We start from the raw sequence: 25,977 nt of genomic DNA on the forward strand, positions 1-25,977 counted from the left end.
AGAAGGTTGCTGGTTATCCCCATCCCTGCAGATCGCATAGATACACTACCACTGCTTAGAAGTGATCACTCAAGGGATCTCCATTTTCAGTAAGTGGATCGTGTATTTGTCATCTATTCAGGTAGAATTAGGAAAGTCAAAGTAAAGAAGTTTTCTGATTGAGCAGAATTTAAAGGCCAGATATGGAATTTTTCAGGACCATTGCCTTAAGATTTATCTGAAGGTTAGTTTTTAGTTCCACTTTCATCTTTCTTTGTACACTCATGCAAAATAGAAACCGGTAAACCCCTTGTGAGAGACTGGACTATGACTCAAAACAACTGCCCATTTTTGGGAGCACCAGTGGGCTTTGCTGAGACCAGGTTTGCAGCCACAGAGAAAGAGATGAGTTTTTGGGTGTGTAGTGGCAAACCTCTGGTCTGCGTAAGACAGAGGGGGTGAACTTATAACTGCCAGAGTCTACAAGCTGGGCTTTGAAGCTGATAAGAGGCAAACATTGTAGAGACAGGATGGTGCTTTTTCCCACGCCAAATTGCCCTCTCTTATACACACACCCCCAATGATGGATCAGGACTTTCAGTCACCACTTTGACCAACAGCAACACTCAAGTCTCATCGTAAATCCAGGGGTGGTAGTTACGTATCTTCCTACTCTTACCCTTTCTTTCTCTTTCTTCCTTTCTTTTCCCTTAACATTTTAAGTGATATCTTTATGCTTTCATATTGCCATATGTTGTGGTTTAGCATAGCTTGGTTTTTAGCTAAGGAGCTAGATACTATACTATTACTATAGATAATAATAACCAAAATGACTATATATCTGTTTTCCATTGCAAACAAGTTGTTCTAAAATTTTATATATATATATATATATATATATATATATATATATATATAAAATTTGCAAACAACAATCATTCAGTGTTGTTTCACTCTGATCTGCCCCAAGGGATCTATTAACAAGAACCTGGGTTACCCTCACCTTCAGGGGTGGGTCATAACACCCCCAAGAGTTACTCTCTCTGTCCTAGGTAAATGTGAAGTGCTGGGTAAAAAATAGTCAGAAATATATCAGAAATAGATCAGAAATATATGTCAGAAATATATGTCAGAAATATATCAGAAAAATGTCAGACCTCCCCATGCTTCTGCACAAACAGTTGTCATCCAGTTTATTAGTACAGATGAGCTTTGCTGTCACCCTGTTACTCCTGCCTGCCTGGGTGCTGTGACTGAGATGATCAAACTTGAGCTTCATCCAGAGGATGCCTCAGAAACCAGTACATGTATTGGCATGCCTACCAGTCAAAAGTTCAGGAAGGGGTGGAGCTTACCAGGAATTGAAACTGATATGTGGTAACTCCAAGGTTACCACGTCTTTCCCTAGCTGTAGAAGCAATACTGGTTTCTGTCAAGGCAAGGTACTTGCAAAACCATGTCTGGGGTTGGAGGATGGAAGGAAGGCAGCAGGTACAGGACAGCAACTGCCTCCAGTACTCCCTTTTCCTCTCAGGGTAACCCCTGGGGTGGCAACAATGAAACAGAGAAGGGTAAAAACACCCAGAAGCTGACAACATCTGAAGAGAAACAAAGAGACCAAGCATCAGCCCACCAGCAAGAGCAGTGGTAAGTAACAAGGAGCCGGACTAAGATGATTTACCTGTATTGGGTGCCCGTTCTCCAGCTTACTCAAGCTGCACACCTTTAAAGGTGCACATACTTTATAGAGAGCCTGTGGATATGGCTGAGCACGCAAGCAGCATGTTGTCATCTTCTTGAGGCTTCCTACGTGGGACCCAAGTTGTTCTGGCAGGCTTCTTGATAGCATGGCTCACACCCTGTGCCATAGCAGTGACCCGTTCTGTACCTTGGATACTGGCATATGTGGTGTCTGTTTCTTGGCATCCCTTTTCAAAGTGAAATTTCAAATCTGGTTCTAGCTCCCCGTTTTCTGTGTCTCCTAATATTTCATCTTGGAAAGTCTAAAAATACTTACTTTGGCTTAAGAGATGGATATAGGCTGCATTCCAGCACTGCTCTGAATGCAGTCAAGGACACAGAACAGCTTCCAGGAACTCATGCTGACAAAACTAAAACCAAAGCTTCAGCTCTCAATTTCATTTTGTGCTTTATTGGAATCTATGCTTAGTCTGTCTCTGGCTTTCCAGTGACAATCCTGAGATAGCTTGCATGAGCCGTATCTTGCAGATACAATACAGAATAGAAACTGAAATCTCTGTGTGTGTGTATTTTATGCACACGTGTTTAATATAAATATGCTTAGATGACCATAGCTAATTGTTTAGTCTTTTTCCCCAAATGTGTTTTTTCTGAGTTCTCAGTAACAGTGCATATAATGCTAAGATTATTATTATTGTTATGTGCTGATTTTGCTTAGCTTGCTTTTTTTTCTCCCGGCTTCCAAAGGGCAGCTGGCGAAACTGCAAACTGTTTCAGTTTCCTTTCCCTTCTTTCTGGATGAAGAAGGTGGAGCCATGTGGGGAGGAGGTGTTAGGCAGCTGATGCTGAGCAGAGATCAGCAGCTTTCCATTGAAACCCATGAATGCTTGCCTATTAGGTAGTAGTAATGATACAGGGACTATTAAGAGCTGAGTCCCTTTAAAATCCATCAGCGCTTTAATGACTGACTTTCAGGAGAGCAAACAACAATTCCTCAGTTACAGTCTGTTTATTTTCTGCCACTTCCAAGTATGAAAAACTCTCTGTCTTGCCAGCTCTCACAGTGCCATATATCCACAGTAGAACGAGGACAGCCCCAGTCCGTTTATGTAGCTGTGCTGTGTGCATATTGTTGCTGTTTGGGTTTTTTGGGGGGGGGAGGAGGCGGCATCAGGGATAGTGGGAGTTTTCCCATTGCCATGACTGTCTTTGCCCAGTTTTTGTCTGGGATACAAACCCCCTGGTATAGGTTAGGTGAATAATTAATTAATTGGTTTGCCAGAGCTCCCTGCAGAATTTAAGGCCAGGGCACATATAATCACACAAATCCCTGTTCCCTCTTTGATCTTACATGATTCTTGCAGACATAAATCTGTTGTGCATCCACTGAAAAGACTGAGTAGTATTTTTTGCTATGTGAAAAGATTCTCTCTGCATCTTCATGAAGTTCTAACAAAGAATTAGTTCCTAAATCCTGGATGTACAAATTAAAGCCTTCATTAGTATGCAGTTAGTGAAAAGAAGGGATGAGGAAAAGGCAGGTTGAAACAGAAACCATGTAATATAAGCGGGAAACAAATAGTCGAAAAAGGAAGTGGACAAGACTGGTGTTTTCATCCTTCCCTTGAGAAGGGGGATGCTACCTGGCAGTTTGAATGGGATGAAGCCACTTAAATGGCAATGTCCTTAACTAACCCAGATTAATTGGAAGATAGTATCTGAAATACTGAAACAGAACAGAGGAGATATTTATTTTTAAAAAAAAACCAATTGTTCCATTCATTATTACTTTGTTCTGTTTTCTCAAGTTAATTTCAAGAAAGATTTCAGATTAAAATATAATTTTAGCCGTGATAAAGCTGATTCAGCTTTTTAGCCACCAACCTATTTTAGTATGATCTTTAAAACTAAAATACTGGGACACCCTCAGAATGGTCCAGGTTTTTGGGCTCTGGAATAACCAGAGCAGTTGGAGAGCTGAAGTCACAGGGTGACAGAAGAAGAAAAAAAGCACAGACTAGCATTACTAAAGGCTTTCTGGAATATGCATGGCAGAGGGAACATGAGGGGCCCAAGTAGGATACCTCTGTGCCAAGTAGTGTCTCTATTCCAGCTTCTGCTTGCTATTTTTTGGAAACAGACAGGGATATGGTTTTGCTGCCAGCAAAGCAGGAGTTGGAGTCTCTTTTGAAGGCTCTGTGTGAATTGTTTCCATGCAAACTCTCAGTCTCAGGCTGCGAGAGAAGTTGGGAATGGGAAAACATCTCAGTAGCATCTTAGGGTAGGATCAGGAGACCTTTTGTTTAGACTGGACACATGAAATATGTGTGGGATGTAGCATGTTGCAGTCTCGTTCAGTACTCAATATTCAAACTGGACTTTAAAAAAGGACAAGGTGGGCAGATGATATTAGAGGATAGTTTTGCTTTGGAAAAGCCCTTATATGATATGTCAGGGGTGAGAAGTGACAATAAAGTGGTCCTAATTAGGAAAAATACTTGTTCAAATGCAAAAGTGAAGTCACACTTTGTACATCCACATCCAGTTATACATAGAATGTGGTCTCAGGCCATGGAGAAAAAAGTCACCAGGATGACAAGAGCTTGAAACTGCTTATAATAATAAGCTTGCATTTAAGTGGCTTCACTTTGTCTGCTAAGTGCCATGAAATTAACTTGTAGAAAGCGAATTCCCAAATTGCCCCTGTTCATACCTATTCAGAAACAAAAGTCTGTACAGAAGAAAAGGTGTAGGAAAGTGGGGAAATTAGAGGGTGAACTATAGCTAGTGCCTGAAAAAGAAACTGCTGCCCCCATTCAGCGGTCTGTCTTTAGCGCCTTTAAAGCTGCCAAAAATAATATTGGTTCTGGTAAAATCCATTAAAAAATGAAATTCGAAATAATAAAACCTGAAGATATATTGCTGCACGGCTGGTAACAGTCCCTCATCATTTTGTGTGAAAGGAGAGCAAAGTTGCTAGAATGCTTGATTCGAGAAACTGTATTCTTTGACTGCTGGAGCCAAATCCATCAGAGCTTTCTTGCCTTCCTTTTCCAATCTTAATCCTGAACTCAAAAAAAAAAAAAAAGGTGTTATAAGACACCCCATCCTTTTGCTGATAGACTATACTTAGCAGTTCTGATTTTTTTTTCATGAGCTGAAGTTTCTTTAAAATAAAAAAAAAGTTAGTCTACAAAACTGTAGGCAGGTTTTTAGCCAAATGCTTGTTTTGCCCACTGCCCAGCCACTGGTGGGAGTGCTAGAAAGGTAATTTGAATTATGCACTGTCTGTTCAGGGTTTAGCTCTCCACTTGCTGCACAGGAGAAGTCTCCCAACTCGGTGTCTTTCAGGCTGATGTACTAATATTTACAGCCCAGTGGAGTGACTCAGAGATGCCCAGCTTCACTGTGGTCAGTAGCCAGCCTTTCCTCCAGCCACCTGATTGGTGGCAGGGTCTATGTAAGACAATACCTGTACTGTTAGTCTGGTCTGTGGGGGTTGCTGTTCCATATAATGCATGGAGGAGGGGAAGAAGTCCTTCCAAATTCTGTATTAGAAGGCTTTTTTGGAAGAGCTTGTTTTTCACAAGCCCTGACATGTTCCCATGATGCACAGCTCGGTGAGGAGCTGTGGTGAGGTGATGAATAGGGAATGTATGGGAGGACGCTGTGTTTGGGCAGGGGCAATGAAAGGACAAATTCTCTGATGCAGACACAGCAGAGGAGGAAATACATTGTTGAAGAAAAGAAGGGGGGAGCAGAGATGAACATGCCAATAGCTTAAATCTCAATGTTCATGCATCTGACCTGCTGAGCTCTCCAGGCATGCTGGCAAGCCTGACATGCAACACATGCATGCCTCTGTAGTGCTCGGCTCAGCACTTGGTGTTGCCAAGCCCAGCACCTGGCCTGCCCACGTATGGATGCTCCATGCTCCTCACAGCTAGTGATTACCAGGTGCTCCAGCTGGCTCTGGCATGCTCCCTAAATCCCTGACACTGTGCTGCACTGAGGGAACTGAGCTGCTCTAGGACGTGGGGACAGCATGAGCTGGGTCTGATGCTGATCCACAACACTGCCACAGTGAACTCTGCCCCTATGGTGTAGTAGTCTGACCACAAGTGCAGGCTGACTAATGGCACATTAGTGTTTTCAGAGGAGAGAAAGTTGTGCTGTGAGCCAAGTTTGGGCGGAGAGCTACCCCTTGGCTCCCTGATTTGATCCTTCAGTGTGGCAATTTCCTTGGAGCTTTAGAAGTTGGTTGAGATTGTTTAAAACAGAGTAGTAGCTGAAGCATGTGACCTTCTTTCTGATGTGCTAGGACCACAACAAGCTGCTGAGTCTGAGCCTCATCTAAACTGTTGGAAATTCAATTCCAAGTTTCAGTTTTAGTCTTTGGACCAAATTTTAACTCAGGAATTTCTCTACAAGCATGTGAGTAACAGCAGAACCTCAGGTCTGTTTCTTTCCTGCAGCCTTCTGACTCTTGCTTTCTCCTGGGCTCCTCTCTGCTGCTCTCTCGCTTCTCACTCTTCCCCCTTGCAAGTTCACTTCTTCAGGATTTAACTCTTTGCTTTAACCCAAAGCTTCACAATGGCAAAAAAGTTGTCTGTTCCTAATGGAAGTTTTAGTTAACCAAAGGGACCAGATACAGAAGTGAGTTCCCCTGGTGTAATAATCTTCCAGCCATCATTTGAACTGTGGTAATGAAGTGCATTCCTGGCCTGTGGCAAACACAGGACAAAATCCATGGAGGTAGGTATTTGGTGATAAACATTTCCAGCTAATGTAGTTCATTTTCTGCCTCCCGTGTTAAGAGCACACATGCAGTGAGGATGAATCAGACAGTGTAATGCTAAGCCTCAGTAAATCACTTTCGTCTCTGAGCTGCAAACTGGTGAGATGATGCCGCTGATAAAGATGGAAAGCCAGAGCCCCAAGCCTGCATGCAAGGTTTGTACACCCTCCTAGAGCTCCACTTATGGCTCTGCTGGGACACAGAGCATATTGCTCAGCTGAGGTCTAGAACTGTGGCTGTCGATTATCATTAGCATCTGGCTGTGTGTGCATTGCAAAATAGGGATACCTACAGGACAGTAGTCTGCTTGCTGGGATTTGGCATCTTGTAGCCCGTTAATTTGGCAGCTTCTGCACTGCTCAGCAGCATATGGCTGTTCCATCAGGCATGGGAGCCTTGGTGAAAACAATACTTTGTGGTGGTGTGGACTTGACAGCTCTTAAAACAATTCCTGATAAATGAATGCAAAGTTCAGCTCAGTGTTATCTTTGAAGGAAATTCAAGAGTTGACTTTGGCAATTTGGTCTCTGTTCTCTTTTTAGTTCAGTCTTAACATAGTATCTAATGCAGTATCTCACCCATATCTTTCCCTAGGTTCCTCCTCAGACTGAATCTGCCCTGGTCTTCTTCCCAAGCTTTAGTCATTTGTGTTGCTCTCCAACAGTGTTCTCCTTAATTTTGTCATACAGAGCACTTTGCCCAGCAGAGCAAGATATTTGGCTTTCAGCTCTGTGATGTTCATGTACCAATGCACCCACAGTATAAAACACTGTGGGACTGGAAATAGTTTATAACAGCCATTCCTTTTGTAACTCTTTAAACTATTTCACACTTCATTTGAAAATCTCTCCTGTGGTAGATGGCTGGAGTGGACTTGAGAAAAAACTGAAGACCAAAGCTCTGCAAAAAATATTACTGGTGAACAGCAGTCCTCAAGTGGTTTTTCCATTTCAGAAATAAACTATTTTATACAAACCTGAAAGAAAGTAGAACAAAAGTTGCTATGGTCAATGCTTTGAAAGCACTGAAAAAGTGTCCTTGAGCTAGTTAGAAGAGTAGACTTACATATATGGTTCAGAATTTAAATTTTCAGACCTGGTGTTCCTTATGTAACTGATCATTCAAAGTGTAAAATATCATTGCAGATTATCTATGACTGTATTGTATGTTTCTCCTGACTGAAATGTTTTATATATCTCTCTGTATGTACTAGTTTTGGCTGGATAGAACTTATTTTCTTCATAGTAGCTGCTGTGGGGCTATGGTTTGGATTTGTGACCAAAACAGTGTTGATAACACAGGGATGTGTTTGTTACAGCTGAGCAGTGCAGACACTGAGGCAGGACCTTTTCTGCCTCCCACCCCAGCAGAGAGTGGGCTGGGGGTGCACAGGAAGTTTTGAGAGGGCACAGCGGAGACAGCTGACCCCAGCTGACCAAAGGAGTATCCTAGACCATATGGCATCATGCTCAGCTTATATAGCTGGAGGAAGGAGAGAGGGAGGGACATCTGGATTGATGGTGTTTGTCTTCCCAAGTCACCATCACACATGATAGAGCCCTGCTTTCCTGGGGATGGCTGAACACCTGCCTGAAGTGGTGGGAAGTGGTGAATGCATTCCATGTCCTGCTTCGCTTGTGTGTGCAGCTTTTGCTTTACCTGTTAAACTGTCTTTATCTCTACCCATGAGTTTTCTCACTTTAAACCTTCTAATTCTCCCTCCCATCCCACAAGGGGCAGAGTGAGCGAGCAGCCATGTGGTACCTAGTTACTGGCTGGGGCTAAACCACAATGATATATTGGTATATAGGAATTTATAATCCCATGACTACAGTATATTATGTGTATCTGCTTGAAAAATCATAGGAGGTTCCTTTTTTTTTAATTTTAATATAGATACATTCTCTTATTGGGTTATAACTTTCCTACTCTCATTAATATCTGTTCAGTCTGTGTAATGAGTCAATACATTCCCATTTTCTACGGAGAAAATAAAACAAAAAATACTCATCAAGAATAATATGATCCATAAAGGCAGAAGATGATTTTTCTTTTTGAAGAGCTATAACTGGGGTAAGATGTTCTTTCTCCCCTTTCCAGTGACTTCTGTATTTGTATTTATAAAACAACCCTACCTCAAAGATAGGCTTAATTCTTATAACAATTAGAATCATTATTAGTGAAACTATAAAGTTACATTCTTTATAATCTTTTCTGTCTGTGGATTTTGAAGCACTTCATATATTGATATAAAGCACAAAATTCTGCACACCACTGATAGCTTCAAATCTTCACTTTTCCTTAATTGCTCCCCAGGTAAGAAGGATAATTTGCTCCAGACTTATGGCTACTGTGGCAACCCAGAAACTGACTGGAATATTAAATTGACAGGCTGTAGCAGGTTTTATAGGCTTAACTGGATCAGAGGTTTTGCCTGAACAAAGAAATGACATACAATATCCTGCAAACTGGATAAAAACATGAAGTGAAAGCTGGTGGTGGGTTTTTGCATTAACTTTCTCTCCTTAGAAAAAAGAATCTCAAGAAAATGACAGATATTAGGTGTGGATTTTAGAACTGGTAGGGCAGGTGGAGTTTCTCAGGCAACAGCTCATCTGGCTCCTCTCCTGTAGGGTAAAAAGGCAAGGAACCAGTTTGTACCCTGACTTTTACCCCTCCCACAAGAAGTTTACCATGTACTTACTCTTCCTTCCCCCTGATCAGAGAATCATAGAATGGTTCTTTAAGAGACCTTAAAGGTCATCTCGTTCCAACCCCCCTGCCATGGGCAGGAATTCTTCCACTAGACCAAATTCAGAGCCCCATCCAACCTGGTCTTAAACACCTCCAGGGATGGGGAATCCACAGCATCTGTGGGCAACTTGTGCCAGTGCCTTACCACCCTCACAGTAAAGAATTTCTTCCTAGTATGTAATGCAAACCTGCCCTCCTTCAGCTTAAGGCCATTTTTGATCCCAGCACCCAAATCTACATTCTAAAATATCTTTCCAGAGACCAGGATGAGTACTATAAAGTTAGATAAACTCAATAAACTCAACTGCCCCCCCCTTTTTTTTTTGTCTTTTAATTTCTAATAATAACTAAAACAAAGCATTAGATAAAAGACAGACAAAAGTTGGTGTCCTGTTCTCCCATTCCCTCCCACACTGGAGACTTGGCATCCTCATTTTCTTCGGCTTTATTTCAATAAAATGGAAACCAATTTGAGTTTTAAATAAGCACTGTTTTGAACACAATGACTCTTAATCTGCTCTTTGGAAAACAGCTGGTAAATGTACTGTCACCTCTATGTCTTTCGTAAACTCATTGATCTTTGCTATATTTCATGTACAGTCCTGAATTTCTGAAGATGAGGCTATGGTCAGGTATCTGAAGAGTGGGCCCCACCTGGCCTCCTGGGGTCTAAGCCTTCCAGCCAAACAGCAGAAGCAGATAAAGGAAATGATTCGTGGCAAAAGGGATGGATCTGATACCGTGATTTCTCATACATGTTCAGACAAGAAGAGGTCCCTTCTTTTTTGAAAAATTTGATTATAACTTAAAAGAAATCAACCAGACAAACACTGTTTGAAGTCATCAAAGTACATGGTATAAAAGCTCTTCTGCCCTCTAGTGCTGTGAAGCAGCGTGATATCTTAGATGCACTGATTGATTTTTTGGTGGGGGGAAGATATGTAGCATTGCAACCCACAATTTCAGCCACTTTTATCACTGCCAAAGGGAAGGGAGGGGAGTTTAAAAGGTACTCAATAATTTTTGTTTATGAACTTGAGAGAAATATGATCTTAATATCTGAAACAACAACAAAAAATCTTGAAACAGATAAATTGTGCAGCAGCTTGTTAAAGGCACTCTGGGATAAATTGGAAATGCTACTACTCAATCAAATAGAGAAAAATCTGAAACAACTTCACTGATGGGGAGTGTTATGCCATAAGCGAGATGTGTTGTCAAAGCTTCTTTTAAGTAATGTTTGCAGTTGTGTGGTGAATGCCAGTGGGGTATTGCTGCTCTCTTCACTCCTGCCTTTAAGGGTCTGGGATTCGGTGGAGACGTGCAGAACAGTCTCACTGTCTCAGGGGCACCAGAGTGTGCTGGCAGAAAGGGAAAGGATCGTATTAAATGGCACCATTAAAGCTCACGGCTCTATCTTCACTAGTTTAATCTCATAAATTAATCCACATCCTCCTAGAATAAGTCTTCAAAGAGAAAGAGGTAATTGGATATAAATACTCTTACCAAACCCTGAATTACAGTGATACGGCAGCAGGCAGCTTTGGGCACTTTGATCTCTTTGCATGATTTTCATTCCCCTTTTAAGCCTAAGTATTGGGCCTTATTGTTTCATTACTTTTCCACTGCCAGCTGCTCTCTCTGCTTACTAGCTTGTCCTCTAGCCACTCCATATGACCCTTCCTTAAGAGGCTCAGCCTTCACCCCTAATTATTCTTTGCTGGCTGTTCTTCTCCTCGTGTTTTCACACGTGTGAAATTTTTGTGCCCACATGTGCATATAAAACCCTGCCAAGACTCTGATGTGTGGGGGCAACTTCTCCTTAGTGCATTTCTAGTAAACCTGCACTGCCGTGGCACAGCCTCTGCTGAGCAGGAGCCATGTAAACTCCTACCCACACTATACACCATGAAGATAAAACCCTTTGTCTTCTCCAAGTGGAACTGATGTGTTTTCATCACTCTTTTGATCACCTCAAGTCTGTTAATACACTCTGAACCCAGTCTTGCCTCTTTGCTGTCACGTTAGATTGATAGCTCCTTGAGACAGCAACTGCATTTTGAATTAAGTCTGGCAAAACAGGGCCCTTGTCCTGATTCAGTGAGTTGCACCTTCCGCATGACAGCAAGATGAATATGAATATGCCCAAGGAGCTCCTGGTGCCTGAAAATGAAAGACTGACAAGGAAACTGAGGCTCAGTCTGAGACTAAGTCACCTGAGTCCATCACAAACAGTGTGACTTTGCACACTCCTTGAACAACTTTTGAGCAGGCTGCTTGAGTTCACAAAGTGCTTGGTGCCTACAAGGTAAGGGGTGGGACTGCGAGCACCAGTGCTCTTCCCAGTAGATAGTGGTCTTCCTCATGGAGCACTTTGATTCAAGGAAGTGATTTGATTTGGAAAGCATAAGATTTGAGGTCAGGAGTCTAGAGCAAAACTTGAATATGAACAGCAAAGGCTATGCTAAAAGTTTCTGAAAATATTATGCTTGCTATCTGCTACCAATTCCAAATATAACAAGTATTTCTAGAGTACTTACCAAAAATTTCTGAGGAGCTGAATCAGAATAAATACTAGTTTTTATATGAAGCTGTTTGCTACAACAGCAGAAAACTGACTTTGCAGATGAAGGAACTCATTGTAGTCCTGATTTTGTGTAAACAGGAAAAATAAGAGTGTATTCTTTCATTTTAGTGTTGGCCCATATGTCCTGGTAACTCCAAATGAAACCAGAAGAAAACAGTTGCAGCAAAGTAAGTCGAATTGTCTAATATAATAATACATTATTTCTACTTGAATAACTTTAGGGCTTTGTGCATTTTATTGCTCTTGCAACTTTTATCCTCATTTTTACAATGCTTTTATATGTACAGCTATGACAGTGAAGCCAGTGCTGTGAGCATTCTCCATCCTCATGTAGCTTTTCTGAAGATTGACTCATCATCTGACTTCACTTCATGCAGAATAAATCTTGTTCAGAAGGGTTTTGGTAATTTCAGTGCTGGAGCTGTTCAAGATGGCTTCTACAAGACTATGCTGGAATTAGCTCTATCCAACTTTTACAGGATTGAATTAATATCAGAGAACTTTGAACAGTCTCTGGGTTAGGAGGAGGAAGAACAAAAATATAAATAAGAAATATTTTTGAAAATACTCCCATGTGGAAACAAAAGCAGCTGCAGCTGCTGTTGGTTCTTGAATATGCATTTAAGGATTGTAGGTGGGTCTTTTCTCAAGCTGGTAAAAGTCATTTTAGATTGAAAGTATTCACTTTTGCTTGGCTTTGAGTCTTGCTGGTGAAAGTAGCTAAGCAGGAGCACCCTGAACCTCTACCAGAAAGACCAGGCATATGTTGAAATCTTTTATTGGCAAAGTTACAGCAAGAGTCAGTTGTGAAATAAATTCTGTATACAGAGGTGACTGAGCACAGCAGTCCTACACTCCTGGGCATTGATTTATGCAAGATATGAAAGCTGAAGGAGTGTGAGTCAGCACTTCTCATGTCTTGAGTCCTTGAGGAAACAGTGCAATTAAATCCTTTCTTCTCAAACAGTGTGAGTTTGGCTGAAATGCTTCACCAGGAGGCTGGTATGGGTTGGGTTTCCTTGGGTTGCAAGAAAAAAAATGGACTTATCATGAACCAAACTAAAATCTTCTGGAGGGATGAATAGCAGCAGATCATCTTAGACCTGACTGTGATGTTAACAACAAAGGTGCTGCTGCTCTAATAAATGTCTGTTTTCACTTTGTGGCACCAGTGTGAAAGGTCTGAAGCATGTCAAGTATTTCTGTCTTGGATGCTGGCAGAAATAGGACCTCACTGAATGGAGTCTCTACTTAAATGCTTGTTTAAAAGGTGAAATAAAAAGCTGTGTCTTTTGGGTCTGTTTAGAAGCTTACACAAATACTGGCTTTATGCTGTTAGAGGAGGGCTGGTGTCGGCCTCCGATAGCCATAGCCAGCCATTAGGAAATACAGTTAGTAGGAGTGCAATGAGCTCCTAGAGCAAGCAAAGTGCTAGTGTAAAACACAGCTCCTCTTTCCATAGGCTTTGTTGGCCTTGCTATTGAAAGGAATTGTTGTGGTTTTTTCCTCTGTCAGTCAATAAAGAGAGAAGTTAAATCAGCCAGCCATCCTAGAGCATATGGCTGCACCCCGGCTGTATTGACTTCCACTGACTACACTGGGAGCTTGCTGCCCATCTCACATGTGGGTGCCTATGCTGAAGTGCCTTAATTTGAAGCTGATTCATGCATTCCTCCTGTTTCTATTTAGGGAGCATGTGGCTGGGAGGGAAAATTACTTTTCATTTCCCTGCTGGGGAGCATTACACCACAAGGATTTCCCTCTATGCAGCAATAACATCTTAATTGTAACTTCTGCTTTACCTGCAGGAATAAATACTGGGGCACTTACCTACGGATTCACAGGGGTCAAAAAGCAGTCTATTAGCAGTCTCTTAGCTGGTTTTGGCTTTACTTTTGGAGTTGAGTTCTAGGGTTGCTCACCATTACAGTCTCGAGTTAGGGAAACTACCTTTTTAGCTGATCATTGCAGTGACTGAGTAACCTCTTGTGGGGGTGTCTGCGTCCCTTGAGAACAAGTTTGTTCCTGGATGGTCTTCAGGATTACATGCAATTAGCAATAATGGCTGCTTTTTAGTATTCCCTCTAACTTCCATATATTTATTTCTTTTTATGCCTGCTCAGTTGCTAAGAAAGAGCTCAATGACCTGGAGCAATGGAAGAAAGAACACAGGCCAGGGCCAATTACGTTGAGTCCACAGAGACTGGGTAAGACATGTAAATCAGCAAATGTGAATTGCAAAATTTTATTTTGCAGGACATGAGATATTTTTCACTTTTTCTTGCATGCTGCTTATTAAAGAGCCTCAGTGTCAATAAGGGCTGACATGAGCCTATTGTATGTGCTCTGTGCTTCCTGATGATCATGGCAAGGAAGATGTTTCTGAAACAAAACAGCACAGATTGTCACTCAAGAAATCTGTCAAGATCACAGTAGAAAATCTGTACTAACATTTGGGGAAAACAGGTGGATTAACCCTCCTGCTGTTTACACTCTCTGTGGTTGATGTCTCTGAGGGAGCACACACTTGTCAGTAGTGTTCAGATGGACAGCATGTTGGAGACCCTCCAGTTACCCATAAGAAAACTCCTCTGTCTTACTATGTGTGTTTTGTGGCTGCTGGCTGGCCAAAGTGATCCCTGCAGCTTCAGCATGTGCAGACTAAATGTGTGTGAAGCTCTGTGTTACCAATTTTATAAAGATAAAAACAGACAAGTAAATGAAAAACAGGGTAAAAAGCTGCAAGAACGTAAGACGCCCTGAATGTAACTGGTGTGTTTGCTAAGATAACCAAGATGTTTTCTAGATGAATGAGAGAAAGTATAGGAGATATCTTGAATTGCAACCACTATAAAGTATTGAATTTAGTGATATTTCAGAATTAGTTTAAAAAAGTTTTAGAAAAGAAGAGCTGCCCTTCCTTACCTTGGCTGTCATAGGAGAATTTGGGGTGCTCAGTGCAGGATGTTGCCTGCCTTCACCTGCAAATTAAGTTCTTTCTCTGCCTGACTATGCAAGATTAGTTTGCAGTGGTGTACAGTGTATAAAAATAGTCAGTAGGTGGGAGACAAAGGAATTTGAACTGACTCCAACCCAGAGCTGGTTTTTAGCTAAAGGTGATCCTGGTCCCACATGTTCTGCCCTGCAGCTGAGTCGCAGTTGTTTGCAGTGGTGGCAATGCCCTGTATTCCCACAATCACATGCAGTCATGTGGCCAGACAGTCTTTGTGAGTTCATGTGTAACATCTCCTTCTTGCTTGTGAGTAGTCCCTAGAAGACAACATACTTCTGTCATAAGAAGACCATAGAGCTTTTTGCTGAAGAAAGTGAAATCTGGAAACAGAAATTTGGTGTGTGGTGTCTGTGCAGAATGTGTGCGGGCTGGCTGCATGACTGAGGGTGTGCTGTCAAAGCTGCAGTGACTGAGTGTCAGGAGTCTTAACTTCCTCTGGCCCTACTGCATTTAAAAACTTCCTTGGGAAAGAAGCAACCAAAGAGGAGAAAAAAAAAAAGAAAGAAAGAAAATATGATGTCTTCAGTCACTGTCTAGCTTCCACTTAGACTCCTGGAGACTGAGACACAGGCACTGTGTTCAGTGCCTCTGAAAAGAGCTAAGGTGTGAAGATTATTAGAACATATCATTTCCACTGGAACAAATTTAGAACTGAAGTGGCATCTCTAATGTCACCACTGTAGGTACTCATTAAGACAAAAAAGTATAATGTGTTATTTTCTCAGAGTGATTTTAAGGGACTACACATGTAGTCCAAATCACTAAACAAAATCTCTAAATAAAGTTGAAGTTTCTTAAAGTTGAAGTTTTTTTAACACTTGTGCTTTCCATAGGGAAATAAGTATTCTGGCTTTAAACGGTAATATTTGACTGGCAAACTTTCAGGCATCACGGAGAGATGAGAGCAATGAAGGATGCAAGTTCCACTCTCCTCTATAAGCAATGAGTGGAGCAACAAATCATGCCTGATAAATGCAACGGTCTCTTTTCTGGTATTATTATGTATGATCACAACACACTCTGACTTCAGTGAAGCATCTGACATGTTACAGCCAAGCCAACCTGAATGAATTAAACCTTTCTGAAAGGCTTTAGGCAATTTCTAGTAATGATCAGAAAAATATTTGTTCCAAGACGATGTCCATCAGTACATGCAAAAAAATACAGTGCACACAAGAAATTTTGGCAGTAAAAGGCTAAAAAAAGAGAAAGATTAAGCATCCAAGAGGTTTCAAAACTGGTTTAAGCAGAAGTTTGATTTTCTAGACCTGGGGAAGAGACATTCTACAATGCCAGCTGTATGCTTATTGCTACTCTAAGGTTATTACTTGTATACTGTATGGCCAGTCTCTCTTGAGAACTTATCTTAGGGATTTATTTTTGTCCATAGAAATGTTGCCACACTTAAGGAATTGATCTCCCATTCACTAAATGTCACAAAAGCACCTAAAATTAGTTATCTTCCATTAGTAAATGGAGAAAGCTACCTTTAGACAAGAGTGATTCCTCCTGAAAGGTCTAGTATAGTTGTCTTACATTTCTTAGAATGATTTGGGTCTGAAGAAAACTTAAATATTATTTCATTTTAACTGCCCTGCCATGGGCAGAGACACCTTCCACTAGACCAGGTTGCTCAAAGCCCCATCCAGCCTGGCCTTGAACACTTCCGGGGTGGGGCATCCACAACTTCTCTGGGCAATTTGTGCCAGTGCCTCAGCACCTCATAGTGAAAAATTTCTTTATTATATTCAATCTAAATCTCTCCTCTTTCAGTTTAAAGCCATTCCCCCTTGTCCTATCACTATATGCCCTTGCAAAAATTCCCTCTCCAGCTCTTTTGTAGTCGCCTTTAGGTACTGAAAGGCTGCTAGGAGGTCTCCCTGGAGCCTTCTCCTCTCCAGGGTGAGCAAACCCAACTCTCTCAGCCTGTCTTCACAGGAGAGGTGCTCCAGCCCTCTGATCATCTTTGAGGCCCTCCTATGGACTCAGTCCAGCAGGTCCATGTCCTTCTTATACTGGGGGCCCCAGAGCTGTGTGCAGCACTCCAGGGGGGTCTCACCAGAGGAGAATCCTCTCCCCTGACTGGCTGCCCATGCTGCTTTTGATACAGCCCAGGATATCAGGCACCTTAAGTAGTACAGAGTGGTTTAGCTGCTTCTATTGAATTAGGAGTCACACAGAGGGGAACTTCCCATGAAAATACAGGCAAAATACAGCCCCCATCCTCAGAATGGAGTGAGGGCTGCTGTTAGTTTTTGCAACAACTGAGGGAATAAATTATATCCTTCCCTAAAGCAAGAAAATACTTTGGAAAATAGAACAGAGTAATAGAATCAAAGTCACTCCCTCCATCCCTAGTATCGCTTTCTTTGTGTGGGTGGTTTATTTGTTTGTGGCATTTTTGTTTCTTTTTATTGAAGGCTGAACATTATGGCCAGAGCTTTAGATGTTCACAAAAGCAAGTCCGTGCCTTTGGAAAAGGACAGCTTCTACTGCCTCGATATGAGTGTGAGGTCTGTGGGAAAAGGCTTTTACTTCCATTTCAGAAGGGGGATTCTTCCTCAAGCCCCAAGACATTAGTTAGAAAATATTAAAATGATAGCATCCCATTAGTGCTGGCAGAGTCCAAGATCCTAAATTTGATAAAAGAGAAACTTTTTAGCAATAGAATTTCTGACTGTATGTGTGTGACAAACTGAGCAAAGGTAGGGGTAGTTGGATCAGAAAATGAAAACTCACCTGCAAAGCATGACTGATTTTCTGAAAATGGAATAGTTCCTCAGTAAACTGATCATATATTGTAGGGACATATTTGTTGGTAGAGTGGATGATACAGTGGGTGCTCTGTAAATAATAGGCAAGTGCTTTTGATGGATGAATAAAATGATCGAAAAGGTCTCCTATCTATTCTCTTTAATGTCAGACAGCTACTGTAATTATGAAAAATTTCCTGTATATGCATACATCCAAGCTGTTATATTGCTGTATTCTGAAATGACTGGCATTTGCAGTTAAAATGCTTATACAAAATGCCATTTATATTTTTGGGTTTTTTTAAGGTGGAAACGAATCAGAAGCTAAAGTAAGACAAAACCAGCAAATGATTCTCATGCAATCTAAATACCAGAAAAAGGTCAGTAAGAAAAAAATGTTTCTTTTTAGGAAGAAAGCTTTTCATGAAGTGTTTCATATGACTATAAAATGAACTCACAGCTGCTTGACAGGAGAAAGTCATGAAACCTGAAGGAAACAGCAGAAAATCAGAAACTAATGTTCTGAACCAAAGAAAATGAGAAATCTGTCCATAAATATGTACCAATCTGTATCACAGACGGTATCTCAAATAACAACCAGTACAGTTGTAAAGCCACTTAAATGCCGTGCTGTCTCTTCCGGCATGCTGCTCATGCTTGGACTAATTGATCAATGTACCCCTCTATCCCGTGCTTATGTGGAAATGTTGTGCCTGTTGCAAGAGGTATAAATGCTTGTAAGTTATCAATCAGTTGTGTGAGTCTTTGCATGGAGGCCCATTTATCAGTCCTAGATTTCCCAGCCTTCTTAAAGCCAATATTGGAGTAGCTGTTGCACAGCCTGCATTACTCAGTGTCTCATTTTAAGGGAAAAAATTACAGAAAGTTTCCCCAAACACACTTTAGATTTGAAAGATGTGCACCATAGGAGTCAAGTTGCCTTATGTACTCCTTGTATACATAAATATGTAAAATAACTTCCTATGTTTATGTCATGCAGCACAAGAGAGAAGAATATGTAAAAGCAAAAAAGGCAGCTGAAGAAGCTGAAATCCTGAAAAAGAAAGCAATTCAGAGAGAAAAGGTAAATCTAGTTACTGCAGACTTGAAGCCATATAACAGTTCATGTCTTGATGATTGATTTTGCTGAACCACATGGAACTGGCTAATTAAATTAAGTGGTAACCGTGCATGGTATCGAGGAATTAGGAAATGCAGTCCTCCTCCTTTGTAGATGACTGAGGGATGCCTGACCTGGTGTTTTTGGGGGCTTGGGTGCTCCTTTGGCTCACCAGAAACTCCAACCTTTCAGTTGCATGCACCTGGACGAGTTAGCAGAAGGGGAGAACATGAAGGTCAGGAGTAACATTGTGTGTGCAGGTTATATGGTTCACTTTGGCATGAGCTCCCTCTATAAGATTGGATTGTAGCAGGTGGCGCAAAGACCTTATAGAAATCCATAATTGCCTGTGCACATGGGAAGAATACTAGAAAATCCAGCCTTTCATGATGGAAAAGATATCAAAATCATGAAAAGGTCAGTGTAGTCTGCCTGCATTGTGCTGAGAGCACCCTGAAATTCGACTGCCTCTCCAGCCCTTCTGCAGCTTGCCCACTCAAGTGTCCTGCTAATCAAGTCAGATCGCTCTTCCTTCTAATATTCTCCACATATTGACACCAATGATAGCTCACTTTCAAATTTTCTTTCACTATTTTGAATTTGTTTGCTTTCTCTAGTTATTCTCACAAAGCATCTTCTCATCCTTTGTGCTGCGCAACCCTTTGTAAAAGTTCATTTCTGTCTCCTTGGTGGCAACCAAGTAGTTCTTGCTTGAGAATGCAGTGTGGAATTTAAATGAAAAAAGAAAGGAGAGGGAGCATGGTACTTATGTGTGCATTAACAAGGAGAGAAAGGGAGATTTCAGGTTTGCAAGTTTTGTCTCCACAACAGTAAAAATGATTTTCTGTGCAGAAACTGAATGTTGAGAGTTAATTAAAAAGTCATCGATACGGGTTGGCGTACAAGGGCATGCATAAACTAAAATAACTGTAATTGCCTCTAGGTAAGGATTAATCTGTTCCCAGTCTTTCAGTGGTTAGCATTATACTTTGGGCATAAGCCCATACATGATAGCTCACAGGAACAATAAATATTATCACCTGAAAATATCATTAGCTGTTACCATCTCATATATAGCTCCACAAGCAGTGATGATAGCAGTGAAAGAGAGTGGATTAATTATTTAATATATGTTGTTTGCCCATGGGCATTGGACAAGAAAAATGTTACAACACTGCTGTAATTTCTAGTTACACCTGGAAAATATATTGATGTATCAGGTTCGTTTTCATGTTCTTTAATTTCCTTACCTTCACTCCCACAGATTATAAAATCTTTATAGATGTTGTAGATAGTAAAACTGTAAGTATCCATTTTTTCTGAAGGAGTATGCAACATTGCAGCAAACATCTTTGCCAAACAGACTGTCTAATTTGACTAAATAAACATGTGCCCACAAAACAATCAAACAAAACAGAGGTGCTTCAAAGGGAACTCCTAATTTGAATTTGTTTATTCAGATTGTCTTCCACAATAGTGGTTGAGCCGATGAAGATTTCTTCTTGGACGATGATTAGGTATTAAAAATTCAATCCTGTGTTTAAGAAGAGCATGCTGAAAAGCAGCTAGAAGGTGTCAACTTGGCTATCTCACCCTGCCTAAAGATGAAAGGTTCCCAAGACCTGAGAATGACAGGGATCCTACTGGTGCTATACAACCATCGTTGGGCTCTGTTTACCAAAGGAAAGGAGCTTTTTATTTGAAGTGATAGATTTGTATTCAACTGCACCTGTAGGGCACTGGCTGGGAGCATGTCTTTCTGCAAGTTCACAGGCCGTCTTTTCTTGCTGGACAGCCCTTCTTTTGCTCAAGGTTGTTATTCATTCAATAAAAACCAAATTGTGTGGCAGTCTGAGAGGAGATAATAGCTAGCCAGCTTTATCAGCAGGAGCCCTGGAACTTTCACAGCTGGAAAGCTTCTTTGCCAGCAAACATGAATCGTGAAGCCCTACAGACTAATGTGCAATGACTAGAACGGGTGCTGGTACTCAGCTCAGTTCTTCCTTGATTGTAAGGATGATGTACTGTGAGCCAGTGCTGCTTGTGAACTTAGGATCTGTTTATGTTACTGTTTTAATGCTGGTTTTACAGAGAAAAGCAGCATCCACTTTCCCATTATCTTTGTGAACAAGAGAAAACTGTGCGTCTGCCAAAACAGTACCCAAATATGGAAGGTCTGCCTTACCATCTGTACGAGTCCACCTGCCTGTCTCTGTCATTCTTTAATTAACCATGGGGTTATTAGGTGCTGGAATACCAGTGCTCTTGGCATCTACCTTGTCTCTCTCCAGCTCCCAGAGAAAGGAAAGATTTTTCATTCTGTTCTCAAGTGTCCCATGCACTTCATGACAGGCAGCTTGTCTTGGGACTTCTGTGGTTCGTTCATGGCATAACCGTGGGCTGCATGAGTTTGGGTATTCGAAGCTGATCATCTCTGAGTGCTCACAAGCAGCTGATACATGGCTTCTTGTTTTTTAAACTTTTTTCATTTGTGCTGTAGGTAAAATTGGATGACTTCACTGCACTGGATATTTCTGTTTCCTGTCACTGAATTTCTATTGCTGTTACCCTGCCTTTAGCCTTGCCTTGTATAGTTTAGGTCTTGACTAAATATTAGAAGATTCAAACAATTTGAAGTGAAAAGGCTCGGAGTAATTCTACTGCATGCAACTTTTTTTTCTCTTACATTATATAGTAAACAGTCCTGCCATCTTCAGAAACCGTCTTATTTAGGATAAGCTGTAATTTCATTTTATTCTTTATCAGATCATGTGCTCTTTAATTTGACTGTGTTAATCAGCATGAATGGCCTTTTTTTCAGGAATTTATTAAAAGCGGGCACTTTGCAGACCTTCTGCTAACATTTTTCAATGTGTTTACCTTCAATATCACAGCTGTTCCTCTCCTGGCTTTTTGAACATGGTGCCAAATGTGGAGTGCTTGGCAATGTCTATTGAAAGACTGTCATTAGTTAGAGAATGTCCCCATCTTGTCGCCTGTCACTTGTATGCATCCAAGGGTAAACTTCAGAGTGCAAACTAGTTACACCAGCCACAAGTAATTTCAAGATGCTGGAGTTTTCTTCAGGTACCATTATGTTGGCAGAATAGTTGTAGGATATTCCCTTATATTTTCAGCTAGTGGGAGACAGGTTGCTACTGAGGATTTGTATTTATCAAAGTTAATATCACTGTTTTCTAGATGTCCTAGGGTAAACTTCCAGAGTAAAAATTCGTCACACCAGCCACAAGTGAGTCATTTCAAGATGCTGGAGTTTTCTTCAGGTACCATTCTAGTGGTAGAATAGCTGTAGGATATTCCCTTATTTTTTCAGGTAGTGGGAGACAGGGTTGCTACTGAGGATTTGTATTTATCAAAGTTAATATCACTGTTCCCTAGCTAGGAGCTAGACAACAAGTCCTGTGAGCTTTGGATTTTTTGGGAACTTTTTGAATTTTTTTTTTTTTTTTTAACTTTTGGGAGCCTTGCAATGTGATGGTGGATCCCACATCCACTGCTTTTTCAGAGGTGAAGGCATCAGCTTGTGGTATTGGACAGTGTTGGGGAAAAACCTAGGCGCTATGGCTGGTGTCTTGAGGGTATCAGCATCACCTTTGACAATAACAGAAGCCATAAGATTTCATTTCCTTTGCCTCTTTCCTTTCTTTCCTTGTAAATTGTAAAGCTGCACAAATGAATGGGAGTTTTTTTAGCCTAAAACATCATCTGTGTCTAGGTTAGGAGCAAACGATATATCCCCTGAACACTCTAAATTCACCCATACTGTGTAGGGGTGCTCCTTACTACAGTTTGGTTAAATTTTTAAATTGCATCAGTATGTCATACATACATACATACATTCTGTCACTGTCTCTGCATGTCAAATGACTGAACAACAGGACATCTTATTCAGAGATTCGCCTTCTTCCTTTTGTTTACTTCCCACTGCCTTTTTCCAAATAACAGCTTCTAAGTCTTTTGCCTTCCAGCAGTTTATATCATCACACAACATAGTGACTCTTTTCCTATCTGCAGACATCTGAAAGGATTTTTTTCTTAATCCAGTGCATGTGAAGGAGGGATTTGCACTTGTTTTGCAAATCTCTTTCAGACAGTCATTCTTTATCCAATTAAAAAATACGCATCCTGAAATAGCTAAAAGCAAAGTAATTGAGTAACTGCCAGTGGAATTGTAATTTTTCTGAAATGTTTTTGATAGCAGGACAGGAAGAAGATTATGAAGCTGGGGTTTCAGCCCTCTTCTTGACACCCCTTACCCCCTTACACATTTCCCCCTCCTCGTTCTCCCTGTCCTCTGATCAGTTCTCTCCCTGATTTGGGGCTCTGGCCAAAGGGGCCATTTTCACCTACACTTCCTTTCTCTTCTCTGCAAGGTTTTGTCTGAAATTTCCAGGGCACTTCGTTCAGAGCAATGTCTGGTTGCTGGGTTACCGAGCAATTACCTTTTTTCATTTTGAGGATGGGCAATGAGCAGAGTGACAGTCCGAGGCTGTATTGTGCTCTGCATGCGACTTGTTGTGATCACTGCCTGGGAGCTCTTACTGGAGCATCCCCCCACCACCTGCAGTGTGGGAGCTCAAAATATAGTAGGCTGAAATCTCAGGTTGGAACTTCTAATTTGTGCTTTTCATACACTGAACTGCCTTTTAACTGCTCTTCCCACTGGACCTAACTGCAACCTGTGAGCCAAAAAAAAAATCTGGCTGGCCTCGTTTTCACTGGAATTTAGCTTGAACTGCATATTGCTGTTGCAGCAATTTGTCTAGTTTTTGCTTTATTTCAATGTTTTATTCTATTTGAATTTAGGGTTTGGTCAGGTTAGATGATACTTCCATTGGAAATTATGTGCAATTTTATATTAAAGGACTTAATCATTTGTGCGGTATCCAGATTTACAGAGGAATTTTATGTGTCAAGGGTTTGGTTGACTCTTGCACCAGATATGGTGTCTGAGGCAGAAAAATGCTGGTTAAATAGAAATGTCTCCCACTTTTCATCCTCCTTAGAATGTATTCAACTGACCAGTACCTAATGCTCCTGCAGGTCAGATCTGTGAGCTACGTGTACTCACATCACTGCACTGTCAGTGCCACAGGACTATCATCTGCTTTGGTGCAGTGGCTTGGGTCTTCTACCTTCTTGCAAGGACCAAGGTTGCATCAGTTGCACCCCAAGATGCAGGACTGTGACATGACAGCTGTGAAGACTCACAAGGCCTTTTGGGTAGATGGGTACTAGGACCACTATGCCATTTTCTATTTTGAACAGGTCTCTTGACTAGGAGATGTTTGTTCATGAGTGAATACCTTTAAATTTGAGATTGGGTCACTTCTGTACCCAACTGCTATAGATCTTTTAAAAATCAAAATATTGAAATATTGAAATTGAAATAATTGATGTTTGTTTCTGGTTTATTGGAAACCTCAAGTATGTTTTCCTGTTTTTAATGCTGTAGGCAGAGAGACTTGAAGCTAAAAAAAGACAAGAAGAAATGCAAAGAAGAAAAATGTTTCTTGAAGATCAAAAGTAGTAAGTAAAATTTGAAACTTACTACCTAAAATTCCATATCTACTTGTCCTTCTGTTTTGTTTGTTTGGGTTTTTAATTGTTATTTAATATAATTTATTTGTTTGCATTTTTTTTCCTGGTTTGGGGCTCAGGAAGGATTTGGCTTCTGTTGCTATTTTTTTCAATTTTTTGACTTGAAACTTTTGACTTCAGGACAATGGGAAAAACTGAACCACAGGAGATTCCTACTGAACATCAAGAAACACTTTTTTACTCTGAGAGTGGCTGAACATGAGTACAGGTTACCCAGGCAGGTTGTGGATTCTCCATCCTTGGAGATATTCAAAAGTTCTGGGCAGCTGTCTTAAGGTCACCCTGCTTGAGCAGAGGGTAAGACAAGATGACATCCAGATTTCATGGATGATTTTATGATTCTGTGAAATATTCAAGCCTCTTCCACACCTTATTCTGTGAGAAATTTTGTTCTGTAGACCCCTCTTAGCCTACTAAAACATACACTTTGAAATGAAAGTTGTGAATTATAAAATGACTTTGTGCTTTCGTTCTCTAACTGAATCAATATGTAATCATTCAATCCAAGACTAATTATCAAAACAGAATCTAAATTACACCTCCACCCATTTATTTTGTTGATTAGTAAAGAAGTCTAACCCACAAATAAATGATGAGGACTTTCTCTATTTAGCATAGTCCTACTTAAATGTGAAGATCTGTTGTAAAGACCTATTTCCCAAGAATACCTCCTTAATATCAGATTTAGATACGGCCTAAGTCCTGATATAATTAATTTCATTGGCAGTGAAGTTCCTGCCTTGCCCATTCACTCTACCCTATTTATTTTTTTTTTAACTGATCCAAACTGATTCTATCACATAATTAACACACAATGCTACTTAGTCACCTTTACCTTTTTTATCTTTGGCTTCTGAAATTACTCACCTGTATTCTTAGCCTGATTGATTGCTTTTTCCTCCTCTGTGACCTTTAAAGGAGTCACTTTTGTCCCATGCTAGTGGCTCCAGTTCCTTCATCATGTGCCCAGACTCTGTTCTCTAATGTACAGACATTTTAGAGCTTTCTCACTGATTTCAGCTTTTCTTGTATTTTTCCTTTTGTTTCTTTCCATTTGGCTTTAGGCACAGCTCTTTCCCTTAATACGTTGCCAGTATTTGTCTCTAGATATTGGTGTTTGGCTTGCTGTTTATCCTGGTGTGGATGTCTATACACACACACATATCTTGATTCCTCGGGAATTCTGAAAACTGCACAACTTTAGATCTCTGTCTGTTTCTGACAGACTAGACACTTTGATTCTCTTTGAGTCCAAATCAACAAGAGACACCTCAGATCTTTGCAGTGCAAGGTCCTCAGTTATGGGCCTTGCTTTTCCTCGGGGGATTGTCAGGGTTCTTGTCTTCCCATTTAATCTGATTTTTTATCTTAAGGCATATTCAGTTATGAACAGACACATACCTCTTCCTTTCTGTCACCTTCCCTGTCTGTACCTTTTTTTTGATTAGGGTGAAATGAATTCTGCTGTCAGTGCTCTTTTCCATTAAAAGTAAGTTTGGTTTTGTCAAAAGCAGGCCCAAACCCTCTGAAACACAGGAAAAGAGGAAATGGCCACAAGTGAAAAATTTCTTCACCCAAAGGGTGTCCAAGCATCGGAACAGGCAGCCCAGGGAAGTAAGTGGTTGAGTCACCATCCCTGGTGGTATTTAA

At 40.9% G+C, this 25,977-nt stretch overlaps 1 protein-coding gene across 1 annotated transcript in view; it reads left to right on the top strand.

Annotated features, from left to right (window-relative positions):
• The first annotated feature begins 1,342 nt into the window (after window positions 1-1,342).
• EPSTI1 (epithelial stromal interaction 1) overlaps window positions 1,343-25,977 on the top strand; it is a 49,541-nt gene continuing 24,906 nt past the window's right edge. The window contains exons 1-6 of the mRNA XM_010405624.4: window positions 1,343-1,626; window positions 11,928-11,986; window positions 13,943-14,026; window positions 17,892-17,965; window positions 18,586-18,669; window positions 24,182-24,255. Of these exons, the coding sequence (XP_010403926.1) occupies window positions 1,436-1,626; window positions 11,928-11,986; window positions 13,943-14,026; window positions 17,892-17,965; window positions 18,586-18,669; window positions 24,182-24,255 (566 nt within the window). The 5' untranslated portion in view covers window positions 1,343-1,435. The remainder of the gene's footprint in view (window positions 1,627-11,927; window positions 11,987-13,942; window positions 14,027-17,891; window positions 17,966-18,585; window positions 18,670-24,181; window positions 24,256-25,977) is intronic.

Source organism: Corvus cornix, chromosome 1 (genome assembly GCF_000738735.6).
Source record: "Corvus cornix cornix isolate S_Up_H32 chromosome 1, ASM73873v5, whole genome shotgun sequence".
Lineage (NCBI taxonomy): Eukaryota > Metazoa > Chordata > Aves > Passeriformes > Corvidae > Corvus > Corvus cornix.